Consider the following 13,775-nt stretch of genomic DNA (forward strand, 5'->3'; position numbering starts at 1 on the left):
TGATATGGGAGAGGGGCTGAAGAGGGAGGGGAGACAAGAAGTGGTGACCCACTGGGTATGGAGAGCAGGAGGGGAATGTCAAGGGAAGCCAAGGCTCCTGACCTGGGGAGCCCACTGTAGGGCCCAGGAGCCTGGAGAAGGGTCAGGTTTGCAGAGAATGACAATGACTTTCATTTTGTAATGCCTCTGAGATGGCTGTGGTTTATATAGATCCTACTCAGGATCTTTCTGCATTTTTTATTTCATGTACTTAAGAGGCCACCTTTCCTATGTACTTATGACTCTTATTTGCATCTTGTCTTATTTGCACTGGGAACTCACATGAGGTGACATCTCTGAATAAAAGCCGAGGAGAAGATGCTGTGTTCAGACTAGACCAAAAAATAGGAAATGACACCCAGAGAATTATGTGGATCTCAGCATTTAAACAGCTGATCCTAGCCAACATCTCTGCACCGGAGAGCAGTACAAACTGGCTCACTAACAACACACCATTTGAGAGGAGGCTGTCTCTCCTTCCTGATAACTCTCTAATGTTACACAATCTGAGAGTTGAAGACAGTGGATGTTATGAAGCTGAAATAAAATCATTCTTGGGAGAGATAATTACTCAGAAGTTCAACTTAACTGTCCTTGGTAAATGAACCACTGGGCCCTATTTGGACCCCTCCCTGCTGTCACCCACTTGTACACTTTTAAAAACTATTTCACTGTCCTCCTTTCAGACCTTTTCAAAACCTGTCTTGCCTCCCAACTTTGCCCCTTAGAGAGGGGAAAAAAGGTGGAGCTGCTCTTTCCTTAGATAATAAGAAAGCTGAAAACAGAAATCTGAAACCAGCAGGACTGTCACAAGTCACACACTCATTAGACAGCTCCAATGAATGAAAAGGACTGACTGAGCTTCCTTGTAGAGCCATGTGAAAGTTACTGAGCCAGTCACTCCCTTAGTCCTTCGTCACGCTCTCCCTGGGATTCTCTGGACTAGAGAGCAGTCACTGAAGGTTAAAGGTGACCCTGAAACAGTGATGGAGGAACAGTGTCCTTTTCTTCTGGGTGTCCTTAATGAAGGGAAAGAGAAGAGAGGTAGGGGTGAGGAGATGTACTACAGGGAAGATGAATGATGTACACTGGACTTTCTTGTAGAAATGGGGGAGAATGGAAAGAACTGAGCAGGGATTAACACTCTGGAGGACAGACACTGACAACAGTCATACTTTAGTCTAAGCTTCTGGTGACACCTCTGTATGACTGTCCTCTGTTCAAACCATCCAGGCCCTTTTCTCTCTTTATTACTCTTCTTTCCCTACTTTTGTGATCTTCCTTTACCCAAATACCAAAAAATTTTGCAATGATTGGAATCTCTGCCAGTTCCTCTTTTTCCATCTCCTTCTTCACATTCCTTGCTTTCTTCACAAATTCCTTTTTTGCAACCCTCTATCCCACTTCTTGGTGACGGACTGATGGCTAATGATACTGATTTATTGTTTTAGAGAATGACAGTGCAAACTTCAACAAGAATTTAGGCATTATTATGGCAGTCATCATCATCCTACTCATAGTCCTTGCATGTTACTTAAGTCGAAAACTACCAGGTAACTACCTTTACAAAATAAAGTAACTTGAAGATGAGAGGTTATGGCTGTGCTGGGGCATTGGGACTTGGGCAGAGAATTGCACTGGTTTTAGTTTTGGGAGAAGGGAGGGAGGAGATAGGCCCTAAGACTGCATGTTCTCATTAGTGGCCAAGCCTCTGGGAAGGGAAGTGACCAACCTGCTCTTTGGATTCCATTCTTCTTATCTCCAGGTAGCAGATTTTCTTGCTTCTCCAGTAGAGGCGAACCACATACAGAGGAGAATGGACATTTCCAGATGGCTTCTTCTCGGACCAATGAAGAGAGTCAGAGGATGCTTAAGTAAGAAATTAGCCACACACACATACATACACACACACTTATAAATATAAACACATACTGAGTGCCCAAGTTTGTGTGTGTGTATAACGTATGTATGTATATATCAATTTCATAAGTTTATGACTTAAAAAACTGAAGGTGCTCACCGTGGGAGCCCTTGACCATTTTCTGGAGGTATTCTCTAAAAGGACAATAATAAGGTACTTTTGAGCAATCAGAAATTAAGCAGCAGGCCCTAAGAAGTTCTCATCCTAGCAGAGGCCTCTGACAAAGACCTTATCCCTGGTGACCAGAAATTAAATAAGAGAACAGAATAAGTCTAAAGTAACTATGTAGGAAGGAATCTATTTCAAAGTGATTGACAGCTGGATCAAGAAATTGCCTTCTAGAGAGGAAATGCCCATTCTAGGCAATGCTTTAAAAAATAAATATATTCCATTTGTTGGGGAAAATCCCTTAGTTTTTTTTTTCTTCCAGGATCATGATTGAGTGTCAGAGGGCTCCTTTACCTTTTAAAAGAGCTGTACTGTGGTAAAAAGGTTTCTGGGTTTTAGGCTAAAAGAACAGTAAATGGCTGAATCCAGTCCTCCTCCCCTGAGAAAGAGGGAACAGCTCAATTGAAGATTCCAGCTTCAGCTTGTAGCTAAAAGCAGATGGAACCTCAGTTCCCAAAGTACAAATTCTGGCAAAAACACAGCACTAAAAGGCTACCTGAGCAGCACACTTGAAGTTGTCATCCTTCAGTCTCAAAGAAGAGCAAAATGATATCACTATGTTCGAGTCAGTCTTTTACAGCAAAATGTGTAGTTTTCCATGATTTTTGATTGTTGGCTTGACAGAATACAAATAAATGGCATTTACCTAAACTTTTTTTATCCAGTAGAGCATTGCCATTTGCAACCATACAAGAGGATGTAGTAGAAATGCAGAACGGGCTTGGCACACAACCGGAAAACAGCAGAGATCAGCACAGACAGGAGCTGCCTGATGAAGAAAAGAACAACACAGAATCTATGGACCACAGGAGAACAGCACAGATAGAAGCAGCCTGACAACATCAATCAAAGATGTGGGATCATATAAAACACATTTCTGTAATGTTCTGGCTAGTTCTCTGGAGGTCTCTGAACCAATCTTGGTCTCAGCAGAATAAATCACCACGAGAATATTCAGGGATAAAGTCTAAGTCTTTATTGTCTCCTTCATAGTCTGTCTCCTTCACCTGAGGCTGTTCCAGCTTTCTGGATAATCTTGTAGAATAGGTGTCAACTTGTAGAACTACTAAGTACTAAGTACAAGTAAACTAGAGAATCATTATCTTAATTCCACTGAGTTTAACATCCTGTTTTAGGATTAAACCAATCATACTGAGTCTTGAGTATGTTTCTCCAGAGTTCCTGCCCTTTATACAATTCCATATTGGTTGTTTGGTGAAAGAAACAGTGAATAAAATTTAGGACCAAACAAGAAATAGACAAAGTTGGGAAATAAAAAATGGATAGTTTTGATAAATTAAAAAGAGGAAGAATAGACACAGAGGCATTATATGGGGCAGAAGAGCTCATATTTCTGAAAGCCTATTCACATCAGGAATGGTTTAAATAGCCAACACAACATGTATACCATGAGAAGTATAGCCCCCTCCAAAATGTATTAAGAAGTAGAGAGGGAGGGATGAGTGGAAGAGAAAGCAAAGAGTGAGAAAAAAAACAAAGAAAAAAAACAAGGGAGGGATCCATGAGTGGGGTGTAGTTAAATAATAGCAAGACATGTTAAAGAGCAGAATTAAAGAAAAGAGTTAACAGGAATAGGAAAGGTGTGTGTTGTATATGTGTGAGAAGGGCAGCATTTCTGTGTGTGTATATTCTTTATACTAAAAATAATTGGGGGAAGTGAGGGAATGATTGGTTGATTGAGATATGACTAAGATATGTAAGCTAGTGGTCATGAAAGTGGCTGCAGCAGGTGATGTGGAGGACTTAGAGCTTGGTTGGGAATTGAAAACATCAAGCTCATCCTTTGGATCCCCAAGCCCCATTTGTCTCATCTCCGTTTTGTCCTTGGACTGTGACGATTCTTAAATTTGGTCTTCTACCCCCCTGTATCCATCATTTTTGGTTCAGCCTTCTAGGCCCTGTACAATATAATCTGAGGAACTGGCCACAGTAAGGCAGGAGCAGAGCTGGAAGCAGAGCCAGCCCAGAGCTCTCCCTCCCATGATCCCCTTCCTACTGAGAAGGGTGCCTTGCTTCCTGGCACTGACTAAAGCTCTGACTCCCATTCCAGGCCATATTCGGATCTTCCATACTCTGCCCCTCCCCCCATGAGCTGAGCCTTGAAGGACAATAAACCTTCAAATGGGGCCACTAAGGGCTGCCAGAGTGGCCAATGTTGGACCAGAAGTCAGACTCATGGTCCTGAATTCAAATCCTGCTTCAGATGTCTATGAACTGTGTCACCCTGGGCATGTCACTTACCCCTGTTTGCTTCAGTTTCCCATCTGTAAAATGCAGTGGAAATAGAGATGGCAAATGTCTCCTGCATCTCTGCCAAGAAAACCCCAAATGGGATCACACAGGATCAGAAAGGACAAACAACTGAAACCCAGCAAAGGATTCAGAAATATAGGAGTGAGCTGTGCTTCTGCTTGGCCTGAGTGAAGCCATGGAAATGGGAAAGAAATGTCAGCTTTGGGGAAAATGGTCAAGTTTGTCTGCAATGGGGAATGTATAAAGGGGAGGAAAGAATGTAAGAAGGCCAGAAGGGAAGCAGATTGTGGAGGCTCAGGAGAGCTCATCCTCATCCTGGAGGCAACTGGACTCCTCCAGGGAGGTTTTAGAGCAGCCCCAGGGCTGAGCCTCAGGAAATCCAGCTCTGTGCGGGGTGGATCAGAGGGAGAAGAGAGAAGAGAAGCAGGGAGATGCATTAGGAGGCTATAGCACTAGTGCAGGTGAGAGGTGGTGAGAGCCTGGCCAAGGGAGGCCATGTGAGCAGAAGGAAGGGATGATATGGGAGAGGGGCTGAAGAGGGAGGGGAGACAAGAAGTGGTGACCCATTGGGTATGGAGAGCAGGAGGGGAATGTCAAGGGAAGCCAAGGCTCCTGACCTGGGCAGCCCACTGCGAGGGCCCAGGAGCCTGGAGGAGGGTCAGGTTTGCAGAGAATGATAATGACTTAAAATTTTTAATGCCTTTGAGATGGCTGTGGTTTGTGTAGGTCCTTCTTGGGGCCTATCTGCATTTTTTATTCCTTCAGGTTAGTAAGAAGCCATCTTTCCTGCAGATACTGACATAATTTATTCATATTTTATTCATAGTTTCTGTGGATACCTCTGTATGTCTATCCTCTGTTCAAACCATAAAAACCCTTCTCTCTCTTTATTACTCTTCTTTCCCTCCTTTCATGATCCTTATTTACCTAAATGTCAAAAATTCTACAAAGAGTGGAATCTCTGTTAATCCCCTTTCCCCCATTTCCTTCTTCTCATTCCTTGCTTCCTTCACAAATCCCCTTTTTCCAGACCTCTCTTCCACTTCTTGGTGACAGATTGATCCCTAATGATCCATATTTATTGTTTTAGAGACCGAGAACACATTGTCTACATGAACTTATGGATCATGGTAGCCATTGCATTTGTGGTCCTGATAATAGCATGTGTCTTCTGTCTAAAACCATGAGGAAATTGCCAGAAGATGAGAGATTATGACGGGGCTGAGGCAGTGGGACTTAGGCAGAAATTTGCACTGGTTTTACTTTTTGGAGCAGGGCAGACCAGGAGGAGATGGGCCCTGAGGCTGCATGTTCTCATCAGTGACTGAGCCTCATGAAAAGAAAGTGACCCGCCTGCTCTTTAACTACACTCTTCTCATCTCCAGGCACTCACAAAAGAAGCATAATAGATGTAGTGAACCATACAGAGGAGAGTGGGCCAGTGGAGGGATGTACAGTTGTTCTTTCACGCCAGTGAACAGAAAGTGAGGACACCTGGGTAAGGTACATGCTAGCCACATATATATACACATGTATATACATACACACACATATACACATACACATACACAGAGAGATCATCCAAAACAAGAACGAGATCTGTTAGAAGCAGGCAGGAACAAGAATATGATCTTGATTTTTGGTCACAGTTTTATTCCTTTGTCTTTTCCTTCTGTCACTCAATTGCATAAATTTGGGGCTTAAAAAATTGAGAGTACTCTTACCTTGAGAGCCCTTGACAGTTTTTTGGAAATGTGTCCTCTAAAAAGTCAGTGATAAGGTGTATTCTAGCAATCAGAAATGGAGCAGCAGGCCCCAAGAAATTCTCATCCTAACAGAGGCCTTTGATTAAGACCTTCTCCCTGGTGACCAGAAATTAAGTAAGAAAACAGAAGTAAGCCAGAAGTAACTATTTTTGAAAGTGAATGACATCTGGGTCAAAAATTCTCTTTCTAAGTAGGAAATGCCCATTCTAGCCAAGACTATGGAAAAAAAAAACCCCAGATATATTCCATTTTATTGGAGAAAGTCAATTAGGGTTTTCTCCTCTAGTATCATGACTCAGTTGTCAGAGGGCTCTCTTGTCTTTCAAAAGAGCTGTTGTGTGGTAAAAAGCTGTTGCATTTTAAACTAAAAGAACAATAGTGGCAGAATCCTGTCCTCCTTCTATGTGAAAGAGAGATCAGCTCAGCTGAAGATTCTGGCTTGAGCATAGAGCTGAATGAAGATGAAAGCCTCAGATCCCAAAGTATAAGTTCTGATAAAAATGCAAAAAATAGGGCAGCTAGTTTGTGCAGTGGATAGAGCACCAACACTGAAGTCAGGAAGACCTGAATTCAAATCTGGCCCCACACACTAAATACTTCCTAGCTGTGTGACTCTGGGCAAGTCACTTAACCTCAATTGCCTCAGGGAAAAAAAAAAAAAGCATCAAAGGCTACCTTATCAGCATACTTGGGGTTTTTGTCCTTTGTTCTTGAAGAGAAACAAAATGGCATAACTATTTCAGAATCTACTTTTAAAGGAAAATGTGTGGTTTTCTAATAGATGCATGTTTTGTGATTAATGCTTTGACAGAATATAAATAAATGTCATTTATATAGAATTTTCTATCCAGTACAGACTTGCTACTACAACCATAGAGCATGCTGAATGGAGTCTGCACACTGCAGTAGAGCAACTGAAAGCACAGACAGACATAGTCTGACAACATTGATCAAAGATGTAGGATCATGTAAAACATATTTCCATATTAATTGTTTTGTGGAAGAAAACTTGAATGAAATTTATGACCAAATATGAAATGAACATTATGAAAAGAAAAATGTATAGTTTTGATGACATCAAATTAAAAAGGTTTCACAGGAACAAAACCAATGCAGCCAAGATTAGAAGGGAAGCAGGAAGCTGGGAAATAATTTTTACATTCAATGCTTCTGATAAAGGCCTCTGTCTTAAAATATAGAGGGAACTGAATCATATTTATAAGAATATGAGTCTGAGGATTAATAAATGGCCAGAGGACATGAATAGACCATTTTCAGATGAAGAAATTAAAGCCATGTGTAGTCATATAAAAATGTTCTAAGTTATTATTGATTAGAGAAATGAAAATTAAAACAACTCTGAGGTATCACCTCATACCTAAGAGATTGGTTAGGATGACCGGAAAAGATAATGATAAATGTTGGAAGGGGTTTAGGAAAACTGTGACACTAATGCATTACAGTTTACGACTCCAAACTGATCTAGCCATTCTGGAGAACAGTTTGAAGTTCTGCCCAAAGGGTTATAAAACTGTTTATACCCTTTAATCCAGCAAGATCACTTTGGTCTGTTTCCCCAAAAGACCATAAAAAAGGGAAAAAGGACCCACATGTGTAAAAATGTTTGTAGCAGCTTTTTGTGGTGACAAGGAATTGCAATTTTAGTGCATCTTCATCAATTGGAGAATGGTTGAATAAGTTATGGTATATGGATGTAATAGGATATTATTGTTCTATAAAAAATGATGAACAGTCTGATTTCTGAAATGCCTGGAAAGACTTAAATGAACTGATGTTGAGTGAAGTTAGCAGAACCAAAAAATTTTGTACATGGCAACAGCAAGATTATGTGATGATCAATTATTATGGATGAGCCAAGTCTATTCCAGCAAAGTTTGATGAAAAATACCATCCACACACAGAGAAAAAATTATGGGGACTGAATGCAGAGTAAAGCATACCTTTCTCACTTTGTTGTCTTTTCGCCCCTTTTACATGACTTTTCCCTTTTGTTCTGATTTTTCTTTCACAACATGTCTCAGGTGAAAAGATGTAAAAATGATCAATGTGCACATTCTTTTCTCAGGGAAAAAGTTGGAAATTGGGGTATCAGTTTGTAATTTAGTGGAAAGAACAAAGGTTCTGGAGCCAGACAATCTTTTTTAGCTGTTTTACCTGCATCAGAGTCTTCTTGATTTCATTTTGGATTTTCTTGGTAGAAATACTGGAATGGTTTGCCATTTCCTTCTCCAGCTTATTTTACAAAGGAGGAAACTGAGGCAAATGGGATTAAGTAACTTGAGGCTAATAAAGCTAATAAACGACTGAGGCCAGATTTGAACCCAGGAAGAGTTCAGTCAAAGTTAAAGGATCTAAGATCAAATTCTCCTTTATGAATATTGTGCCCTTAAGCAACTTAGTTGCTCTCCATAGAACTGTTTCCTTCTTTGTAAGATTTTGACTTCCAATTTTTTTTTCTCTTTTACCTCTCCCCACTCCAGATTAGCAAGCAATCTAGCAAGCAATCTGTCATAGGTTATATGTACACATTGATTTTTTTTATTTGATATTTTATTTTCCCCCACTTACATGTAAAACAATTTGTAACGCTTCTTTGAATTCCAGATTATCTTTTTTATCCCTCCACCCGATTGAGAAGACACAAGTTATGCAAAACATTTTCATAAAAATCAGACTGCAAAAGAAAACATGGATTTTCCCCCCGATCATAGTGATGGCGATGACCCCCCAAACTGTCCAATTCTTCTCTCAGGCCCACCCTTCAGGGAAGTTAAGTGCTTTCATTCAGTTGGAGATTTTGGTCAATCACCCTCCATTGAATTGCCACTAACAACTTCCTGTAGCTCAAACTTCCAAGATAAATAATTTCTTTTCAATTGGAGATCTAGGCCCAGGGCACTGTCAACACTGACTCAAACTCCCAGTTAAGTAATCTCATTCAATTTTAAATTGAATTGAAATTCAGTCTCTCCTGCCCTCCCCCTTACTATCTCCTGGCCAAAGATCAAAGCAAGCCACAATATATCTAGGGCTATATGCCCAGATATCTTTGCAGAAGTCCTCAAACATGATTATACTTGTCAAGGAAGTTGTCTTCTTAGCAAGCTGTCCTGCCAGGACTTTTGCCCACTGGTGAAATTGCCTTCTCAGGGCCTATAAATTCCTTTTGTCACAGATTTCGGATTTGTGAATTCTTTTTCCATATAGGACCTATGACTCTGACCAAAGGGGATTTCCCAACCTAATTCTCTCATCATAACTACCATTAACCTCATCAATAGGTAAAGTTAATATGCTGTTTTCTAATATCAATAGTATGATTCTTATGTAAAGTCTAGCAGCCCCATTTCTATTTGAGTTTGAAATCTCTGACATAGAGCAACAAAAATTAGGAATATCAGGAATAAAAATAAAAGGAAGGAGGCCTTGTCAGTACTAGATCTCACACTATAATATAAAGCAAGGATCATCAAAAAGGTGTGGCATTGCTTTAAAAAAAGAGGTCAATCAATGCAACAGCAAAATTATGTGATGATCAACTATGATGAACTTAGCTCTTAGCAATTCAGTGATCTAAGGCCATTCCAGTAAACTTTGATGGAAAATACCATCCACATAGAGAGAAAAAATGATGGGGACTGATGCAGATCAAAGTATACCTTTCTCACTTTGTTATCTTTTTTTAAAGTTAACAGTATACAGAAGGAAACAACAGTATAGAGTCTGATAAACTCTCCAGCTACCGGGTAAGGACTTAACTATGGGACAAAATGCTTCTGGGAAAACTGAAAAGCAGTTTGGCAGAAGTTATGTATAGACATCTCACACAATATAAAAAGGGGAACATCACACTTATATATGACAGGCATTATAGGCCACATCATTAACAAATCAGAAGAGAAAATATGAACCTTAATATTTACAACTATGGATAAAGGAAGAATTCCTGAATAGAACAAAGATAGAGAAGACCACAAAAGTTAAAATGGACAATTTAAAAATATATAAAAATTATTTTTTGCAAAAAACAAAAACCATGTAGATACAATTAGAAGGGAAGCAAGTAGCTAGGGAAAATCTTTTTATCATGTTTCTCTGATAAAGTATATATTTTAAAACATACTTAGAGAACTGATTAAAATTTATAAAAACAAGAATAATTCTCCAATATATAAATCATCAAAGACCTGATATAAGCAATACTCAGAGGCAGAAATCCAAACTATCATCATCCATATGAAACAATGTTCCAAATCACTAATACTTTGAGAAGTAAAAATTAAAGTGACTTAGGTACCATCTCACACCATGACAATATTGGAGGGACTGTGAGAAAAGAGACAAATTAATGTATTTTTCGTGAACCTGGTTTAGTCTGGAAAGCAATTTGGATCTATGCTCTAAAAGTTCTTAAACTGCACAAAAGCTTTGACCAAATCATGTCACCAGCAGCTTTATAGTTCATTTTAGGGTGACTAAGTCCTAGAAAAAAAACCAAAAAGATGAAAATAGTATGCTTCAATCCATATTCAGTGTTCCATTCTGTCCAGCATTACTACTTCATCAGATTGTTCCTGTCAGTGCTACTGTTGAACTACTTCACGCAACTGCTCCTGACTGTATTATTGTCTGCTCTTCTGCTATGATGTGCAGACTCTGTACAGCACTGCTACTTTCTCATCTTGTATAGTTAGTTATAACTGGCACGGCTCTACTGGACAGAAAATTTTACATATATGACCTTTATTTATAATCTGTCAAGCCATTAATTAGAAATCATGCACCTGTTACAAAACCACATAATTTGCTTTAAAAGGTCTCAAGTGTGCTATTAAGGTAGCCTTTTATTTTTGCATTCTTTTAAACCACAAATTGCACTGTGGGATCTGAGGCTTCCATCTCCTTTTAGCTTCAAGATCAGCTGGAATCTTCAGCTGAGTTGCTCTCCATTTCTCACAGAAGGAGAACTGGATTCTGCCATTGTTGTCCAAGAAAAAATTTCTAAGGACCAGATAAATATATGAGGCATCTGAGACTCAAAATGTGCTGATTAAATGGGTATTGACAATGGGTCACTAGAATAAAAGGAGATTTGATGCCAAATAGTATTGGTGATAGCTATTGTATTACTTTAGTCTTTTGTTTCAAGATGATTATGTTTAAGTTTTCTTGGTTATTTTGGTGACATATAAATCTTCCTTCTTAGAGCTGTTTCACTGTAAGCTCATTAAATGGTTTGATCTGTACTTAATTTTATTTGGTTCCAGGATATTGGAAGTTGTGACTGGACAACTAAATCATCTCTGTGTTGTTTAGACTAAGGACTTATGTTATGCTGGCCAGAAATTCAGATTGAAAGATTGATGCAAGGAGTTTTCTCTAAAGGTCCCTGCCAGGTCTTTCTAATTACTCCCACAGTTGCCAAACTTGTGGGTGTGAACTGCTGGATCATTTGGAGAAAACCTCTGCTCCTGAGTAGATAGAAGAACCCTTAAGGGACCTCAAGGTTTGTCTAAAAGGGACTCAGAAGCAGATAATATTCAGATGAGATGGTTGTTCCAAAATTCCAGATCAAGGCTGAGCATACTATTCAAGTTTTTTTTTCCTTTTCCCTCTTGTTATATGCCCAACCAGCAAGGCCTTGATTCAAATGTGTGTTGGAATTTTTTCCCTCTACATTCTTGACTCTCTTTTCTCTTTTCTACTTGCAAGTAAATGATATTAACACTGATATTTCAGACATATTTTCTTAATAATAGATCTTTTCAAGGAACTATCCCCTAGGCAACATCTTATCTTGGTCAATTGGCCTTTCATAGCATGTTGGTATATATCTGCCTCTTCTTTATTAGCCATAAAGGTAGGAATTCTTTCAGACCCCCTTCTCTTTTTGGAGAAAAAGGGGATATGTCAAGATGATAGACACTCTATTTTCCAGAGCTAAGGCCCAACAAGCAGGCTGTGGCCTGAGCTTGTTATAACAACAATCCTTTGTGATTACTGTCTGGGTGATCTCAGCCCCAGAAAAATCCCAGAAATGTTTCACACCAGCATCAGCTGGTTTCTTAGCTTGGATTAGCACCTGTAGAACCCCATATTCTGGTCATGAAATCCTGCTAGGAATCACACTTGTCATATTGTTGCTCCTCATTGTCAGAGCTGTACTTTATTTCACAGTCATTGGAACAAATATTGAGATCTCCTCACATTAAAGCATCTCCCCCTCCCACTACAGGCAGGATTGTGACACATATGTCCTTACTTGCAAGCTGTTCTCACTCTGAAATTAAGCTTCTATTTGTTTCCCAACTCTCCTGTCTCTTGCCTTCTTTGTTCTGCTCTGGCCACTAATAGGTTAAAGAGCAATTCTGGTCCAGTTGACAAAAGGTAGAGAGTGTGCAATTATTGTTTTGATCAGTAAGGTGGTCTATAGAAGCCCAAATGGAAGCTGAGAGTAAAGTGAAGAGGATGGAAGAAGACATTCAAGGAGAGCAATATCCACAGTCCTCTGAGGAACTGAGCAAGAATTTAGAAACCTTGCCTGTCACTTTGCATGACTGAGAGGAAAAAAGCTGCCCTGATGCCAGTAAATAGTAAAACTTGGGATGCTAATGTTTGGATTTCCTGGGAAGACAGTGATACTAGAGCTAGAGGAAGAAGTTGAATACTAAAAGGAACTTCAGAGATCACTTAACCCTAAAACTCCCCTTCACAAAAATCATAGCCAATGTTTATTTATCAATTTCATTTTTATAAAACACTTTACATGTGTTATTTAGTTTGATTCTCATAATAACCCTATACTGGAAATGCCATTTTTAGAGGCTGAGATGGTATGTGACATTCTCAGGATGTTAAAGGCAGTGAATCATCAAACAAGTATTTATTAACTCCTTATTATGTGCCAGGTTACATGCTAAGCCATAAGTTTCAGGGCTAGGGTTTGTGTACAGCTCTTGACCTGACATCCAGCACCGGATCCACTATATCATTCTCTCTCTTTCTTAGTGCTTTATCTTTGATTTTATCTCTTCATACTGTTCAGTTCCCTGTCCAATAGAAACCTAGCTCCCTTGAGAAGATTGCAACTCTTGTCACTCTCTCCAGTGCTGGGTATTCCTTCCCTCAGGTCCCCCCAAACTGTTGAACCCAAGGAGGAGTAGTCATTTCTCTCACTCTCTCACTCTCCTTTCCAAATTATCTTTCCATAACTAGGAGCCTCTTTTCCTTTGAGGTTCCTTCCATGCATCTTCATTGACCTATCCACAGGTTCTCAGTATCCTCTATTTTCATTCCAAAGTAATTCAATACCTGACTCACATTTTTCCTTATTACCTCAATATCTCCTCTCAAATTTGGAGTTTTTAAATATATATAATGTTACTGTTTAATTGCTTTTCAGTTGGGAAGAACTAGTTGTTTTCATTAAAAAAATATTAGGATGGTTTGTAATTTCCCACTCCATCTCATATTACAGATCAGGACACTGAGACAAATAGGGTTAAGTGACTTGCCCATAATTACACAGATAGTAATAGTTTGGGGCCAAATTTGAATTGCGGAAGATAAATTTTCCTGATTCTAGG

General features: G+C 39.4%; 1 protein-coding gene across 1 annotated transcript; it reads left to right on the forward strand.

Annotated features, from left to right (window-relative positions):
* The first annotated feature begins 314 nt into the window (after window positions 1–314).
* LOC141541370 (uncharacterized) lies at window positions 315–3,291 on the forward strand. Its single transcript, XM_074265509.1, has 4 exons — window positions 315–636; window positions 1,491–1,592; window positions 1,805–1,913; window positions 2,797–3,291. Exons 1-4 carry the CDS (start codon window positions 408–410, stop codon window positions 2,963–2,965), a joined length of 609 nt encoding a protein of 202 aa, XP_074121610.1. The 5' UTR covers window positions 315–407; the 3' UTR covers window positions 2,966–3,291.
* Window positions 3,292–13,775: the final 10,484 nt, after the last annotated feature.

The sequence above is a fragment of the Sminthopsis crassicaudata genome, chromosome 4 (genome assembly GCF_048593235.1).
Source record: "Sminthopsis crassicaudata isolate SCR6 chromosome 4, ASM4859323v1, whole genome shotgun sequence".
Classification (NCBI taxonomy): domain Eukaryota; kingdom Metazoa; phylum Chordata; class Mammalia; order Dasyuromorphia; family Dasyuridae; genus Sminthopsis; species Sminthopsis crassicaudata.

Coding starts and splice junctions, on each gene's coding strand:
- LOC141541370 (XM_074265509.1), top strand. CDS start 408: ATGTGGATCTCAGCATTTAAACAGCTGATCCTAGCCAACATCTCTGCA. Junction 637..1,490: donor GTTCAACTTAACTGTCCTTG/GTAAATGAACCA, acceptor TTATTGTTTTAG/AGAATGACAGTGCAAACTTC. Junction 1,914..2,796: donor GAGAGTCAGAGGATGCTTAA/GTAAGAAATTAG, acceptor TTTATCCAGTAG/AGCATTGCCATTTGCAACCA.